Source organism: Felis catus, chromosome D1, assembly GCF_018350175.1.
Source record: "Felis catus isolate Fca126 chromosome D1, F.catus_Fca126_mat1.0, whole genome shotgun sequence".
NCBI lineage: Eukaryota > Metazoa > Chordata > Mammalia > Carnivora > Felidae > Felis > Felis catus.
The window spans coordinates 25,764,648-25,781,812 of NC_058377.1; the positions used below are offsets into that span (position 1 = coordinate 25,764,648).

Sequence of the window (17,165 nt, forward strand, 5' to 3'; positions counted from 1 at the left end):
GACTGGAAGCTCGTTGATAAAATGCAGACTCTGGGAGCCCCAGACCAGCCGAATCAGAATCAGAATCTGCATTTTAACAAGATCTCTGGGACTAGAAAGCACAAGAAAGATGGTAAAGTGCTCTTCTACCTCCTCCTACCCCCAGGGCCCAGCACAGTTAAAGCCTGCAGGGGGGGTCAGTGGAGGTCTCACGGATTGGATGAATGACTGAATCTGTGCATTACAGTTTTCGATGGACTTGTACGCCTAGTCTCACACGTGCTATCACCCAGATCGTTTTGAACTTAGGTTCAAAAAATAAAACCATAACACACTAAATTAAAGAATAGGTTTCCATCTAAGTGAACAAGAACAAATAACTGCAAAATGATTGCACTTTAAAATAAAATACCTGATGGGTTTTTAAAGATGTATTACTACTGTGCTCTTTTGCCATTAAACCACAGAATGCGCTGAAGTTTTTCTTTCTTTTTTTTTTTTTCAACGTTTATTTATTATTTTTGGGACAGAGAGAGACAGAGCATGAACGGGGGAGGGGCAGAGAGAGAGGGAGACACAGAATCGGAAACAGGCTCCAGGCTCTGAGCCATCAACCCAGAGCCCGGCGCGGGGCTCGAACTCACAGACCGTGAGATCGTGACCTGGCTGAAGTCGGACGCTTAACCGACTGCGCCACCCAGGCGCCCCTCTTTTTTTTTTTTTTAAGGATGGTAATTTTGAAAGCTGGGAGAGCGGGACTGGCCCCTTGGCAGCAGCCAGCCCATCAGTGTGGTTTGGACACAGGCTCTGGGGGACCCCCTCCTTGGGGAAGCAGGGCTCAGACATGGATTTCTTGGGCCAGCCCCACCCATCCAGGGGACAGGGCCGGTCTTGCTCTCCCTTGCCCCCCGAGCTTCTCCAGCTGCTTGTGCGTCGGTCAGGAAGGGCAGGCCGGGGTGGCCCCGAGGGAGCTATAAAGGCAGAGGCCAGGACTGCAGTTTCCAACCTTTTGTCCTCTGGCAGCCTGCTGAGAAAAGAAGGGTCATGGAAAGCCCCCTGCGTCTCATTCCAAGAGACCAGCAACGGGAGAGTGGCCGGGGTCATGCTGGACACGCCAGGGGACCCCGACCCCATGCTCCAGGGCCCCCCTCTAGGGATTCCCAGATCCCCGCCATGCTCGTGCTTGGGGCTCCCCTGTCCTGGCCACCTTCCCTCCCCCTCTTCGTCCCGCTCTTGCCCCAGGAGGGCAGCTCATCGGGACCCAGGAAGAGAGGAGCAGAAGAGTGAGCCACCCATATCTGAGCCCCAGAACAGCCTCTGCGTCTACGTGCAAGGGCCATGGGCGAGAGAATTCTTAGAAAGTTCTTCAGGCCCAGCCGCTTGGGGACCCCAGAGAGACCAGAGCGAGGTCAGAGCTCCTTTCCAAGCAGCAATGACTCATCCAGCACAACTACTGTGGGTTCTAGAGAGCTTCTCCACAGTTGCTGTGTGACTGGGCAAGTTATTCACGCTCCCCCCCAGTGTCCCTCTTTGGAAAATAAAGACCGTGCTCCCTGTGGAGTGAAAGAAGCTGCTGGAAGCATGATGCTGACACCCAGTAGACACTAGGGGCTGTTGGCTCTTTCTTCTCCTGAATTGCTTGAAGCCCTCCTGCCCCACCCCCACAACTCTACCCTGGATGGAAAATAAGTACTGGCCTCAACCTTCATTCAGTCTTCACGGCAGCCCTCCCTGGTTGGTCCCCTCATCATCCCCATTTTGCAGAAAAAGTAACTGAGGCTCAGAGCAGTAACTTCCCCCAAAGTCCCTCAGCTCCAGGTGAGATCAGAAGCTGGGCAATCTGATGCCAGGGTCAGCTTTCCTAACGACTTATTACCTGGTTCCCCCTTCTAGTCTGTGTTAGTGGGTTTTTTTGGGTTTGTTTATTTTTGTTTTGTTTTGTTTTGTCTTATTTATTTCTGCACAACAAACGACTGTAGACTAAATGGCTTAAAACAACAGCCAGTTTTAGGCTTAGGGTTAAGTAAGAGGTCCAAGCATGACATGACTGTGTTCTTCGCTCTGAGTCTAAGAAGACTGAAATCCACGTGTCAGCAAGCTATGCACTCCTTTGGAACTCAAGCTCCTCTGGTTGTGGCAGAACTTAGTTCTTGATGGTTATTAGGACCGAGGTCCCTGTTTCTTTTTAAAAAAAAAATTTTTTTTTTCAACGTTTATTTATTTTTGGGACAGAGAGAGACAGAGCATGAACGGGGGAGGGGCAGAGAGAGAGGGAGACACAGAATCGGAAACAGGCTCCAGGCTCCGAGCCATCAGCCCAGAGCCGGATGCGGGGCTCGAACTCACGGACCGTGAGATCGTGACCTGGCTGAAGCCGGACGCTTAACCGACTGCGCCACCCAGGCGCCCCGAGGTCCCTGTTTCTTTTTTTTAAAAAAAATTTTTTTCAACGTTTATTTACTTTTGGGACAGAGAGAGACAGAGCATGAACGGGGGAGGGGCAGAGAGAGAGGGAGACACAGAATCGGAAACAGGCTCCAGGCTCTGAGCCATCAGCCCAGAGCCCGACGCGGGGCTCGAACTCACGGACCGCGAGATCGTGACCTGGCTGAAGCCGGACGCTTAACCGACTGCGCCACCCAGGCGCCCCGAGGTCCCTGTTTCTTTGCTGCCTGTCACCAGGGGCTGCTGTCAGCTCCCAGAGGTCACTACTTTCCTTGCCACTTGGCCCCCTCCATGTTCACAGCTAGCCAAGAGCCTCTCCCTCTCATCTAATTCCGCCCATGCCTCTAAGCTTCTGCTTCAGAAAAAGCCCCAGGCCCTTTACGGGCTTACCTGATTAGGTCTGGCTCACCCCAGGTGGTCTCCCTTTCTTAAAGTCAGCTGTGGCATGTCACGGGAGAGAGTATCCCTTCCCCAGATCTGGGGGAATTACAGGGAGTTTCTATGGGGGGGGCAGGAATAATGGGGGCATCTTAGAATTCTGCCCGCCTGCATGTGCCTTCTCTATACCCAGCACATACTCCATTGGTAACACCTTTAATGCTCCCTGCTAATCTTTCTCTCTTTTTTTGGATGTTTATTTATTTTTGAGAGAAAGAGAGACAGAGCACAAGTGGGGCAGGGGCAAAGAGAGATGTAGACACAGAATCTGAAGCAGGCCCCAGGCTCTGAGCGGTCAGCACAGAGCCCGACGTGGGGCTTGAACCCACGAACCTTGAGATTATGACCTGAGCTGAGGTCGACACTTAACCCACTGAGCCACCCAGGGCCCCTACTCCCTGCTAATCTTGAAGGTCCTCAAGAGCATTGGGACAGCCTATTCATCAACCATTTGGAGCATTTTCATATTTCAGTAATAGCCACAGGGATTCATGTAGAACAGTATACAAATATTTAGCCTGAAATAGGAGTATGTTCTTCATGACCCCTCCTCCAGCCTCATCCCATATCTCAAATCTCCGGGAAGACACTGACTCAGCATATGTAAGAGAGAAAGGAAGAAATCGTGAAGGATATCTGCTCTTCTCCTTTTCACAGTAGGGAACCAGTCTGAAACAAGACTCCCAGCCTAGTGCTCCCTTCCGGAAACCCTGCCGACTTCCAAGTGCAGCTTGTATCAAGGTACTGTGTCCGTGGCTCCTGACTTTGTAGAAAAAGCATCCCCATGACACAGGACTTTGTTTACCGTGTGTGTCCAGTGGGGGAGGGGTGGGGGAGAGGTGGGAATTCTTAATACAGAGGCCCCTTTAAAAGAATGTCAGATTCACTCAGGCATCATCTAAACTCACAGTTTGTGAGTTCGAGTCCTGCATTGGGCTCTGTGTTGACAGCTCGGAGCCTGGCGCCTGCTTCGGATTCTGTGTCTCTCCCTCTCTCTGCCCCTCCCCCACTCGCACTCTGTTTGTCTCTCAAAAATAAATGTTAAAAAAAAATTTTTTTTTAAGTACAACTTCCTTTGATTGTGCCTCCTTTCATTCTTTCTCCGTTTGTGCTTTTATATCAAAGAGTTTTCACCACTTTGCTGGACTTCAGGCTCTGTCTTTCCCAAGAGTTTTAATCATGTCTGGGCACAGCTTCCTACTCACAGACACAGGAAAGGATTACAGATGAGTAGCGGCACCAGGCCTGATGGGGTTTAATGGGATTTGCTCAAGTCAGTGCCTTTCCTGGTCCTGCAGAGAGCAGCTCTCTTATTGGCTTGCCTCCTCCAGTCCAAAGCCTCTCCCCAGCCCAGACCCCTGGGTTCAAAGGGGGCAGTGCTAGACTCTAAAGGGCATGGAGGCTGGGTCTGTATCACCTCATTCACTACTTACTCTCCAGCTCTTAGCACAAAAGCTGGACTGGTTCCTCCACTAACGCTTGCTGAATGGGTGCATGAGATCTTGAAAATCTGATTCAAAAGGCTCATCTCCATCGTCCCTAAAAATTCTTTTCATGTTATGGGCCCATAGCATTGGAGGCCAAGATTTCTAGAATGGGCATTTCACTTACTCTTAGGAAGAAATCTGGGTAGGAGAGGTTCCATACGTGTGAGCGTGGTGCCTTGCCCAGCAGATGGCCCACCAGGGCCCTTCAGTCCTTGACTTAGATGCTCTGTGTCTCTTTCTTCATCCTTCAAGTGGGGGTTAATGGGACATTGCATTAAATTTCAATTCAAGGAGCGTTTGTGGATCTATATTTACATTCACACTTCTGTTTGTTTTCATGTAGTCTTTCCCTAGATCCCCATAATGGCCCCCAGAGCTGGAATGGTGGAAAATATTATCTGGGGTTCATAGCAGAGTAAACTGAGGCAAAGAAAGTTAACACTGTTTTTCCTTGGGTCACAGAACAAGTTTCTTGGAAGCTGGGCTAGAACCCAGATCTCAACCTGGGCTGAGCAAGAAATGATTCCGGCAGATGATTTTAGTACACTTGGAGAATGGATGCCAATATCAAGTAAACCCTTTCCCTGTCTGCTGAGCACAACGAATTCTCAGATCTTGACTGAGGGGTCCTAGAAAATCTTTCTCTGTTTCTAGTACAGAGCAAGGCTTTCTCCTACAAGAACATACAAAAGTATGTTTAAAAGTAAAGAAGGAAACAGTGCAGAAAATCAGCAGAAAAGCTGTTTCTCCGGAAGAGCTGGGGCAGGAGAAGGTGCTTCCCCAGGTGCCCTAGCCAGTGACTCATTCTTGCCAGCACTGCACCTGCCCTTGCCCAGAGTCAGTGGCTTGGGGAGTCCATGGACAGCCCTCCTATTAGACCCTTCTCTGCGTTCCAATAGCTGGAGTCCCCAGGAGCACACAAGGCATTGGAATTAGCAGCAATTCTCATTGTTTCTGGGTATCTCTGAGTGAGTCGTCAGTAAACAGTCTCCTACCAAGGGGCAGAGTGACATCACGCTTGGGATTCTGCAAAGCAGCACCAAGCATTTCGCTCCTGGTTTCATTTATCTTTGTAACTGCCATGTGAGGGAGCAGGGAGCAGGTGGCCCTCTGCAGAATGGGAAATGGCCAACGGATGTCTGAGACAAACAGCCTTCCTGATGACCCTTCAATGTGATATTTTAAAGGTTACCTTGAAATTGCTGCAACCACCAAGGCAGCAGAGAAAAAGGTCTGCCAGGATCATCTGACTTTTTTGTGATGGGTGAACTCTTCCTCCATGGTTTATAGAACATGCATCTGGGATTTGCTACCAGGGACCCTGCTTCCTCGGAATGGGGGGGAGCACCTGTGAAATCAAGACAAGTTTACTTGTAAAGGTGAAGGGCTGAGTAACAGCATCTCCTGAGGTGAATTCCCCCAGGATCAGAAGCTCATAGAACTTTCCAGAATAGGCAGCTCATTAGTTGAAGCAGGAGCCATAGAACATCAATGTCTAGAAGCCATTGTATGGTAAGTCCTGTGAGACCCCAGGCTGGAGCTAAATAAACCAAGATTCAAATCCTAACAGCCACTTAACTGAGTTTCATTGTCCTTGCCTGAAAATTGGGAGAATAATAACAGTTCCTGTAATAGCTTTGTTGTGAGAAATGAGCTAATGGATGTAAATTTCTTAGCACATGGCCTGGTTCATGAATGCTCAGAAATTTAAGCTGTGATTATTAACTGTAGAGATTCTCATGGTCGTTCCTAGTTTCAGCAGAGTCTTAAAAGTAGTTGTTTTTTTTTAAGTTTATTTTTTTATTTTGAGAGAGAGAGAGGCAGAGAGAGAGACAGAGAGAGAGAGAAAGAGGGAGCTGGGGAGGAGCAGGGAGAGGGGGAAAGAGAATCCCAAGAAAGCTTCATGTCGTCAGCAACAGAGCCTGATGTGGGGCCCAAACTCACAAACCATGAGATCATGACCTGAGCCAAAACCAAGAGTCAGACGCTTAACTGTGCCACCCAGATGCCCCTTAAAGTATTTTAAATGCAAGGGGACAGAATATCCGAAAAATAGCGGACTATTACAGGTATCTAGATGTTTCTTTAAAGTATGGCATATCTTCCAAAAACATTTCACAGCCCTTTCTGAAAGTTATTTTTTGAGATATTTGAGTAAAATATTGAGATATTTTACTGAGATAATTGGCATGTAACATTGTATTCGTTTCAGGTGTATAACACAATGATTTGATAGATGCATACATTGCAAAACGATCACCACAATTACTTAACATCCATCACCACGTGTAGTTACAATTGTTTTTCTTGACAAAGACTTTGAAGACTCGCCCCCTTAGCATCTTTCTGTTAACTGTAACCGCCATGCTGTACATTACATCCCCAGGACTTATTTTCCGACCAGAAGTTTGTACCTTTTGACCGCCTCACCCATTTCGCTGCCCCTGTATCTGTTCTCTGTATCTGTGAGTTTGGTTTTCATGCATTCTTTTTTGATTCCACATAAAAGTTTGCATCCCTTTTGAAAACCTTAGGGGCATTAATGTCCTGTCCATTTCAGTTTTTTAGAGGCCACAGAATTACTGTGTCAAGATTTTTAATGGTGGGTCTACACTGCAATTTGTCATATTACTAAGTGCTCAGGCAGCACTCCCCACTCAGATGGGAGGAGTGACCACATGGTGAACCCGACACCCACTGCCTTTTCCTTTCTGTCTGCTGCTGAGATCTGAGACAAAAAGAGAGGAGACAGGGAGATAAAAAGAAAAAAACACAGACTTTGGGCCCAGTGATCAAGAATCCAGATTATCAGCTCCCCTACATATATGTTTGGTGGCCCAGGTAGCACTTAATCACTTACTGCTTTGGGACTCTATTTTCTTATTTATTTATTTATTCATTTATCCAATAAGTACTTTTTGAGGATACAGTATGTTCTGGGCTAGCCTCTGGGTATTTGGAATGTATGAGGGAACAAAACAGACACAACTGTGCCCATGCGGAGCTTACATTCTAATGGGGGGGGTACTATTAGAAATAAATAGACGCTTAAGCAAACAGTGAGACCCCACGCTCCAACTCCAACCAGTTGTCGTGATAACAAGTGATGGTCCATGTGTAATGCATGGACTGTAGCAGGCACTTAATAAATTGTTGTGATTTTATTTTTTAAATTGCTCCCACATATCTTTAAATCCCTTCAACACAATGTGCAGTTTGCACCTGCATACTTACTCATCCAACAAACAACTATTCCTTCCTCCCTCCCTCCCACTTCCCTCGCTTACTCCCTTCCTTCCTTCCGCAAGCAACTATTGAGCTGCTACTATATGCTAGAACCTGTAGTGGGCACCAGGGATACAAGCAGGTAATATAAGAAAACATGGTCCCTGCCCTTGAGAACGCCACAGTAGGGTCTACTGTATACCAGATGAGGGGCCTTTGAGAACCCAGAAGCAAGGGTGACCTTGAAGGCTTGTGTTTCTGTGAATCAGAACAGTCCACTTCACTGATGATGTCTTTTTTAACTCCACGCATCCCAGCTATGGCTGGCGATTCTAGGAATGCTATGAACCAGGATATGGAGATTGGAGTCACTCCCAGGGACCCTAAGAAGATTCCCAAACAGGCCCGGGATTACATCCCCATTGCCACAGACCGCACCCGTCTGCTGGCAGAAGGCAAGAAGCCCCGCCAGCGCTACATGGAAAAGAGTGGCAAGTGCAACGTCCACCATGGCAACGTCCAAGAAACCTATCGGTACCTGAGCGACCTCTTCACCACCCTGGTGGACCTCAAATGGCGCTTCAACCTGCTTGTCTTCACGATGGTCTACACCATCACTTGGCTGTTCTTCGGTTTCATTTGGTGGCTGATTGCCTATATCCGAGGTGATCTGGACCACGTTGGTGACCAAGATTGGATTCCTTGTGTTGAAAACCTCAGTGGCTTTGTGTCTGCCTTCCTGTTCTCCATTGAGACTGAAACCACCATCGGGTATGGCTTTCGGGTGATCACAGAGAAGTGTCCAGAGGGGATCATACTCCTCTTGGTCCAGGCCATCCTTGGCTCCATCGTCAATGCATTCATGGTGGGGTGCATGTTTGTCAAGATCAGTCAGCCAAAGAAGAGAGCAGAGACCCTCATGTTTTCCAACAACGCGGTCATCTCCATGCGGGACGAGAAGCTCTGCCTCATGTTCCGGGTGGGTGACCTTCGCAACTCCCACATTGTGGAGGCCTCCATCCGCGCCAAACTCATCAAGTCCCGGCAGACCAAAGAAGGGGAGTTCATCCCCCTGAACCAGACGGACATTAACGTGGGCTTCGACACTGGGGATGACCGTCTCTTCCTGGTGTCTCCGCTCATCATCTCCCACGAGATAAATGAGAAGAGCCCCTTCTGGGAGATGTCTCGGGCCCAGCTGGATCAGGAGGAGTTTGAAGTCGTGGTCATTCTAGAAGGGATGGTGGAGGCAACAGGTAAGACACTTTATCTTCCTCGGCCACGGAACCTTCCAACGTGCCTGGGAGCTTAGGTCACCAGGACTAGAAGGTGGAGGTTGGTGCCTAAGAATCCTGGGATGGCACACTCAGCCAGCCCAGTCTCTAACGGTGTGACCTGAGGGGTGTATTCAAGAGGGAGTATTCAAGAGGGAGTAGCAACAGCTAATGTTCACTGAACCCTCCGATTGCCCCACGCAGTTCTAAACTTTCAACGTATCATATTGCCTTTAATGCCCTCCCACCTCCTGTGAGATGATGGTCCTTAAGTTACAGATAAAGAAACAGAGGCACAGACAGGAAGGCCATTGGTCTACTTTTTGTCCAAGAGCCAGTCAAAGAGCCAGGATGCCTGTGAAGGCAGGGGGCCTCAAAGCTGGCCCTCGCTTTCAGCAGGCCACGCTGCCCCACCCCATCCTGGAGCACATGTCTACCCAAACAGAGTTCTGTGACCAGAGAACTTGAAGAAATACAGTCAAACAGGGTGCCCTGGCTTCTTTACAGCAGGACTTGACGGTGTCTCCCCGTGCTGCAGGTCACTCTGTGAGAAGAGGCTCCGGTGTGGCATTTCCCAAACACAAGGATTCCCAAAGTCACAGGATCCTGTTTTGGGAGAGAGGCCCATGCCCCAGAGCCATGGGAGCAGCTCTTCTGGCTGGCCCCCCTCTGGAGAAGCCTGTCCATAAGCTTCCCTGCGGAAGGCCAGCTGAGTGAACACGGGGCGAGCCGAAAACAGGGTATCTACACCCCACGCAAACGCCCTCTTCGTGGCCAGTCTGGCACCTCCCTGCTCAGCTGTGAACCCTCACAGGCAGCTGGTAGCCCTTCCTCAAAGGCCAAGGCCTCTGTGCGGGGGCTCCAGGGAGCACGAGCCCCCACTCCCACCACCCCTGCCACACCTCCTGGGGTGAGGAGCCCTCCGGCAGAACCCTGCACCCTGCTTCTTCTTTCTTTTCCTCTCCTTGCCTTCTTTTCTCTTCTTTTCACCCAGTAGACGAAGCACTCGGAGAAAACGCACTCAGGCTCGGAATGATAAGTAGTTTTCTAATTGTCGCCACAGCACCCCAGGGTCACTCCAGTCCCGTCTAAGCAGACATTGATGCTGCGTCACACAGCTTCGTGCAGACAGAAGGTGTTCATAGTCAGGTATTCCACTTACAGATCCAGAGTTTTGTCTGCCGCACCACATCGCCTCCCAGAATTTCAGCGGCCTGTCACAAAGATGGCCAGACAAGCCTTCCTCACCTTTCGGAGGCTGGTGGCTGGGTGGGAAACTCAGACGGGGCATTCACAAACCTTCCCATTTGGACGGAGCCTGGGGAAGCTGGCTGGGGGTGCAAACAGGCTCCAGGGACGGGCGCGGGGGGGGCTGCTCGGCCATCTGCTGGGGGCTGGAGCCTGGCCAGACAGCATATGGTGGCAGCCGAGGGAGCCCCTGGGGCCAAGGACAGTCAGGACGCAGGAAGCCTACAGCAGAGCAGGGGGAGGGGGGCTTACAGGCCACACTGCCCTCGGTGCTGGGTTGGGGATCCGAACAGGGGCTGAGCTTCTGGAGGAGGAGCTCCACTCTGGGACCACAAAGGAGGGGCCAGGTCAGAGAGGTGGGGACACATTGGACAGTTATGCCCTACACTGCCCTCATGCCTTTGCTCCCACCTGCCATGGAGGGATCAGGTGTCGACCCAGCCGAACTGGCTCTCCACCCCTCGGGTATCCTTCAGAATCAGTGGCCTGCAGGTGACCTGCCCGACCTGGTTGACCTCCTCCCCTCCCATGAGCACAGGGAGTCCCGGGGAGACCAGGGGAGGACAGCTCCCACCCACACCTGTTCTCCTCTCCGTGACTTTAACGTCTTAGTCGCCACACTCTCGGAGCCAGGCACGGGCCGTGGATTCAGGCGGGTTTTTGACTGGCACAGCTCTGCCACAACCAGCCTGCGTGAGTGTGGGCAAGTTGTTAACTTGTCAGCGAAACGAGTGCCATCCGTCTCACAGGGTGGCCGGGGGGGATGAAGCGATTACACGAGTGTCCTATGTACAGCACCGTGTCTGGCACCTAGAAGGGCGTCTTTTCCTTCCAGATCAGGGACACAGGTGGGCTCTCTAGCTGCAGGGTGGCCCCCCGCCACATCCCAAGGGGAGGGCCCCAGGAGATGCGGCCCAAAGGCCCCCGTGGATGTCCTGTACTGCTGTCTTCTCCAAGGCCCCCCGAGCCTGCGGACATCTGGCCCGGGTCTAGGCTGGTCAGTGCCCAGCTCAGGCCTCTGCCCCTCTTCTGGGCCGTGACAGGGGACGACAGAATGGAAAGGCCCGGCCCAGGCAGCACCCCGGGAGCAGAGAGCGGGCTGCAAGCCCACGGTGTGTGGGGTGCACTGAGGGTACCCAGCACTGGAGTACAAATGGGTGGGAAGCGGCCTTTCACTTGGGTTAGGTGTGCATGAGACCCCGTGAGCTGGAGAGGGCTTCTTCTTCAGTTAAGAGCGCAAGCCACCGGAAGATTAAATGTCAGAAAGCTGCTTTCCTGTGACCCCAAACACAGAGGCTTCCTCATCCATAAACAAAGCTGCTCTCCTCCCTGGAGAAAAAGCGACACCTAAAAATAACATAAGCATGCAAGGGCTGAGCAGACAGGGAATGGAGGCATTGGAGCATGCCAGTCGAGGAGCCAAGGTGTGTGTGTGTGTGTGTGTGTGTGTGTGTGTGTGTGTGCATGAGTGAGAGAGAGAGAGAGAGAGAGAGAGGCTTCTGCCCATATGTGTCTACCCCCAAACAATCCCTGTGTGTCCTACATGCCTGTCAGTCTCTCAACATTCACTCACTCTGTATTTATCTTTGTTCAGACGTTTTTCCTGCCTCTTTTGTAGCTCAGTCTTCTAGACCTTAATGCATGTCACTGGCTCTGTCTGTTCCAGCATTTTCTGCCCCAGTCTCTAGGAACCTACTCCAGAATCTCACATGTTGGTTTCTACTTTTCTGCCTCTACCCGCCCCCACCCGGGGAGCTCCCCCAAGGCGAGGGCTGTGCCTTCTTCGGCTTTACATCTCCAACGTGCTCAGCACAAGTAGAGGTGCACAAATGCTGGCTGGACGATGGATGATGGATGCGGCTAGTCCTCACACCTGTGCCCTCTTTCCCCCCAGGTATGACTTGCCAGGCACGGAGCTCCTACATGGATACAGAGGTGCTCTGGGGCCACCGATTCACACCAGTCCTCACCTTGGAAAAGGGCTTCTACGAGGTGGACTACAACACCTTCCATGACACCTACGAGACCAACACGCCCAGCTGCTGTGCCAAGGAGCTGGCAGAAATGAGGCGGGAAGGCCGGCTCCTCCAGTATCTCCCTAGCCCACCCCTGCCGGGGGGCTGTGCTGAAACGGAGCTCGATACAGAGGCCGAGCAGGAGGGAGAGGATGGGCCCGAGGGCCTGGGTGGGTCCCGGGAGAACACGGGTTCGGTGTGAGGACGGTACCGTCCCCACGACCTCCCCTCGCTGGCCTCTAGGGGCACAGCACCTGCCACGGAGCCGGGGGAGGAGGAGGAATGATGTGACTGTGCTGTTTGGGGGGCCCCGGGGCCATCAAGGCTCCATGGGGAGGAACAGTATGTCCAGGCCCGGCATCTCCCAGCTCAGGCCTTCCTGAGTAGGGGGCCTGTGGCCTGGGCCCCTGTGGCAATGCTGCCTCTTCCCTCCCGGCCTCTGCCAGCCCTGGCGGCAGGATGGGTTTCCCCACAATGATAGTTACAGAGGGCCCTCTGTCTTCACACACACTTCTCTCTGCCGGCTGGCCGGGATCACCCCCCTCTTTGGATCTCACAGACCACCCAGCAGCTCCCCTCGCCCCTCATCCCTACCACCCTGAGGCTTGTTGTGGATTCTGGGCGGGGAGATTCTGCCCCCCTGGAAGCTCACACCCCTGGTCGTGGGCTAGGTTCACAGACCTCATGGGTTAAGGTCCATCCACATCACGCAGGCGATTCCTTCCAACTCCCAGAGCAGTGTCCACCTTCTGAGAGCTACAGAGGACAAGGTCCTTGATGGTCTGTCCTCCTCTGTGTTTCCTCTGCTGTGTTCTGCGTGTCACATGTAGCCTCCCAGATACCTGGTCTCCTGGAAGTAACTCTCAGAAGCTGGCCTGGGCCACCCAGCACACCCACGAGCTCATGTACAGCTGTCACGGGCCACTTCCTGGCCATTCCCCATCGTACTGTGCCCCACAGCTCCCGCCCAAGGCAGAACCCAGTGGCTGGTTCTTTTCTCGCACTCTTGGCCCAAGAATCACAAAGTACCTATCACCTTCACTGTAGTTTTCTTTCACGGTCTCAGCCTGTGGTGAGATCCAGGGAGAGAGTGGAGTTTCCAGCGCAAGATGAGCCAGTCAGGACTGAAACCAGGAGCGGGGAGGAAAACCAGAGAGGCAAGCAATTAAAATTTTAAAATGAGAATCAGCGCCAATCACTGCCAAGACACTCTGACCTCGGGCTCAGCGCCCTTACCTGAGGGGAGGCAGTTGTGAAGCACAAAGAGGGGGAACCCGGGAGGCCTCACCTTCCAGCCCAGCTGAGAAGCCCCTGGGCCTCCTCCCCGTAGGCTGGGCCCAGAGAGCAGGAATGAGGCCCAGGGGGCAGACGGGAAGGGAAGGAAACGTGGGGCGAGGGCAATCAGTGGGAGAATCAGGGAGCCGGGGAACCTGAAGAGAGAAAACAGCAGAGAAGGGCCTTCAAAAGGACAACTTCCGGAGGTTTTCTTTTCCAGTTTAGCGGCACAGGAAGAGGGCGGGCAGACGGGGCAGATGGTCAGGTCCATGAAGCACAGCTGCTGACACGTGTCGAGGCAGACAAGCTCCTGAGAGGCTGCCCTGGACCTGGAGAGAGATTTCAAATGCTCCCTGGCTGCAGAATTATGATTTTCACAGCCCTCAGCTGCCCTTTGAGAATGGAAGCACGTTCCTGCCCACTCTGAGGCACCTTCCCTGGAAGAGAGAGGAGCGCCATGGTGAGGCAGAAAGTTAAGGCGGAGCAAAGGGAACGACTTCTGGGCTCTCAGGCCCACATCCCCTCAGGCTGGGCTGGTGTGCAAGGAGGAGGCAGGCAGCCTGGATGGGGAACTGCCTCTTGTGGGGCCGCCATACTCAGAGGCAGGGGATTCTTGTGCTTGGGTATGTGGACTCCATCTTGAGAGCAGGCACAGGGACAGGGCCGGCAAGGGGTTGGGGGAGTGGGGGGGTCTTCTTGCCAGGGGCATGGTGCCGAATCCCGGTTCCAAGCATTTTTCTGTGGTGAGGCAGGTCTTGGAGGGAATGGGGGAATGCACTAGAATCCTGCCCCCACGGAAAGGGGAAGCACCCCAGCAGGGAACTGCATGCTATCAGGAATCTAAGGCATGCAGTTCGTTACTAAGATGGGATGTCTTGACTCTCGGGTGGGCTCCAGGCCTCACCCCAGGCCTGTCAGGTCCAGGGCTTGCACAGCGGGGCTATTTCCTCAACCCCCCTCACCAGACCTAAAACTGGCCTTAGTCAATACCCATCAGTGCCTGCGTGTTAGAGCCCTCGGTGAGGCAGCTAAGAAGGGGGGCACCGCAGGTGAAGCTAACGCTGCAGCTGGACTGGAGGGGCCCGCTTCACACCTGCCTCCATCTCCAATTCTAAAACCTCCCCCACTGGGCCGAGTGAGCCAGTCTCCTGCTAGCTAACTCTGCATGGCCTCCATGAACCCGGGGCCGTATCATGTCTCAGCCAACTACAGAAGCCGTCGAGGCTGCAGAAGCCAATGAGATCAATGCGGTCCTCTTCCAAAGCTCCCCGATTAGTCAGATACCAATCCCAGTGTGCATATTCGCTGCCTTCTCTCATGAAGATTCAATTGCAGGAAGACTGACTGCCCTTCATATCTCAAGGAAATCCTTCTTCGTGACCACTCAGTACACCTAAGAAACATTCTTCAAATCATTTTCTGGAAGTTCTCGTGTAAGCGTGCACTTACTAAATGTCGAGTCTGGTGGGGGCCAGACCTTCGGTGGATTACTTTATAAACGTTGCACCTGCACACCAGCCATGTGTGGATCACAGCCCTTAGCTACACGGCTCCGAGCCTGCCCATCACTTCTGAAGGGCCACACAGCTGAGTTAAGCCAGTTTGTCAGGCACGCCCACTGGTAATTCCCATAGGCCTCAGCACCTCCCAAATCCCAGAGCGGTATCCCACAGGTCAGACCCTGAGGCATTGGGAGCTAACTTCTTGCCTTAGCTTCCATGACCTTCCTTTCTGAAATCACCCCTTATAAGGGAGGAGCCCCTGAGAACTCAGAGGACGCTACATTCCCACTAATTCTCCTCTCCCCATGAATCTGACACCTGATAGGTGTGGACAGCATTGCCCATTGACCCTGTTCTCAGGCCAGGTAGAATGGGTGTTGCCCGTGACCGTTCCCTGCAGATGCCACCCTTGTGCAGTCAAAGCCCACTTCCTGTCATTCCCTTCCGCTGTCTTTAGATCCTGGCCTGAGCAGTTGACCTGGCTGGAGAGGAAGAAGCCCTTGTCTTGCCTGGCAAGAGCCCTCCTTGCTCACCACCTATAACAACTGGGCACCTAGTTTCACCTTATTTATCCCGTGCCCTGCTTTCCAGCCTGCCTCAACCATGTGTCTCATGTGAGTTGAGAGCCACAGAAACTTGAAATTTTTGTACGGAAATTGCCAAAAGCAAAAACAAAACAAAACACACACAAAAACCATCTGCCTGTTGTCTTCTAAGAATATGCCCTGAACGCATCTCTGCACATACACCATTTACTGAGCACCTACTATGCGCCCAGTGGATGAGGCACTTCACCTGGATGATCGCACTTCATTTGCAAACACTGCAGAGAAGCTCTTAGTAACCCCTTGTTACCAATGAGACAAGTGAGGTGCTGACAGGTTAATTAGTTTGCTCAAGGCCGCAGATAATGATAGGCAGGGGCCTCTGAGCCAAGCCCTCCCAAATACAGAGAGGCCATCATGGTGCGCCTCACCCCCCTCCAGGGCGACTCCTGAGCTGTGGCCACGGCAACAGGAGCATCCCACCTCTTCAGATCACCACTTTTCTGTGCTGTGCTGTAGACCGTCCGCTTCCATCCACCAGCATCGTTCTCCTGTGGCAGGATAATTGGGAGACACCTTTTTCTGATGCCTAGAGAATTAATGAGCTGTGAAAAGAGACTAGACGGGGAATTATTGCTTTCTGGAAGAAGCCACTTAATTCTGCTCAGCTTGTTTTTTGCTAACAACATCTCCTTAAACTGCTGTGTCAAATCTCTTTCCCCCTGTGTAAGATTTGTCAATCTTCTTATTAAAGAGAACACCATTGCACAGCTAAAAATTCATCCAATAAAGTGGATTTGATCTTACAGAGCACTCTTTCCCATTTTAAATAGATGGCCACTGGTTTCCCATTCAAAGTGACTGCCGGTTTAAGCAAACTTGTCCTCTTGTTCTCATCAGTCTAAAAATGCAGCGTCAGTATCTAGCCCAGCGTTGAGGTGAGAATGTGGGCACAGGTGGGAAGGGCACTGGATTGAGGAGAGCCAGACCAGGAGTCAGGGCTGAGCCTGTAGGCAAAGTGCAGAGCAGGGAACCTAAGCAGCGTGGGTTCTCAGATCATTCATTCCCTCTCCCCAAATAATGTTCGCACCTGCTTTAATGTTAACTATTCAGACTCTGCATTACCTAAATAATGAGCATCTTTTATAATATCCACTTTAGGGGCATCTGAGTGGCTCGGTCTGTTAAGCGTTCAACTTCAACTCAGGTCATGATCTCATGATGCGTGAGTTCGAGCCCGGCGTCGGGCTCTGTGCTGACACCTCAGAGCCTGGAACCTGCTTCAGATTCTGTGTCTCCCTCTCCCTCTGCCACTTGCCTGCTCTCTCTCTCTCTTTCTCTCTCTCTCTCTCTCTCTCAAAACTAAATAAACATTAAAAGAAAAATAAGAGAACAAGAAGCAATATGTTCACTTGTGAAAGGCAATGCAGTCCTGGTATGTGTGGGAGCTTCTCCCATGTCTGGCTCAGTGGCTGGCCCATGATTAACCAGCTATGTCTTAGTCTGTCCAGGCTGCTATACCAAAAATAATAAAGACTGAGGCTTAAATAACAAACATTTATTTCTACCGTTCTGGAGTCTAGAAGGTCCAAGATCAAGGCTCTGGCAGATTTGGGGTGTCCTGTGAGGGTCCCATGTCCTAGTTCATAGATGCCTAATCACCTTCAAAGGCCCACCTCCTAACATGATCGCGTCCGGGGTTAGGATTTCAACATGTGAATTTTGGAAGGGA

General features: G+C 51.8%; 1 protein-coding gene and 1 long non-coding RNA gene across 4 annotated transcripts in view; one reads left to right on the forward strand and one right to left on the reverse strand.

Moving 5' to 3' along the window:
• Positions 1–16,239, forward strand: part of KCNJ5 (potassium inwardly rectifying channel subfamily J member 5) — a 29,586-nt gene extending 13,347 nt beyond the window's left edge. The window contains exons 2-4 of one of the 3 annotated variants that reach the window (XM_006936792.4): positions 3,520–3,603; positions 7,892–8,830; positions 11,991–16,239. In XM_006936792.4, the coding sequence (XP_006936854.1) occupies positions 7,894–8,830; positions 11,991–12,313 (1,260 nt within the window). In that variant the 5' untranslated portion in view covers positions 3,520–3,603; positions 7,892–7,893 and the 3' untranslated portion in view covers positions 12,314–16,239. Of the gene's footprint in view, positions 1–3,519; positions 3,604–5,721; positions 5,862–7,891; positions 8,831–11,990 lie in introns of those variants that run through there. The other 2 variants (XM_045038520.1, XM_019811553.3) reach the window with 2 other exon arrangements.
• LOC123380405 lies at positions 600–5,680 on the reverse strand. Its single transcript, XR_006586124.1, has 3 exons — positions 5,542–5,680; positions 4,474–4,594; positions 600–1,003 (listed from the first exon to the last, which is right to left on the reverse strand). It is a non-coding gene; the product is annotated as an uncharacterized LOC123380405 (long non-coding RNA).
• Positions 16,240–17,165: the final 926 nt, after the last annotated feature.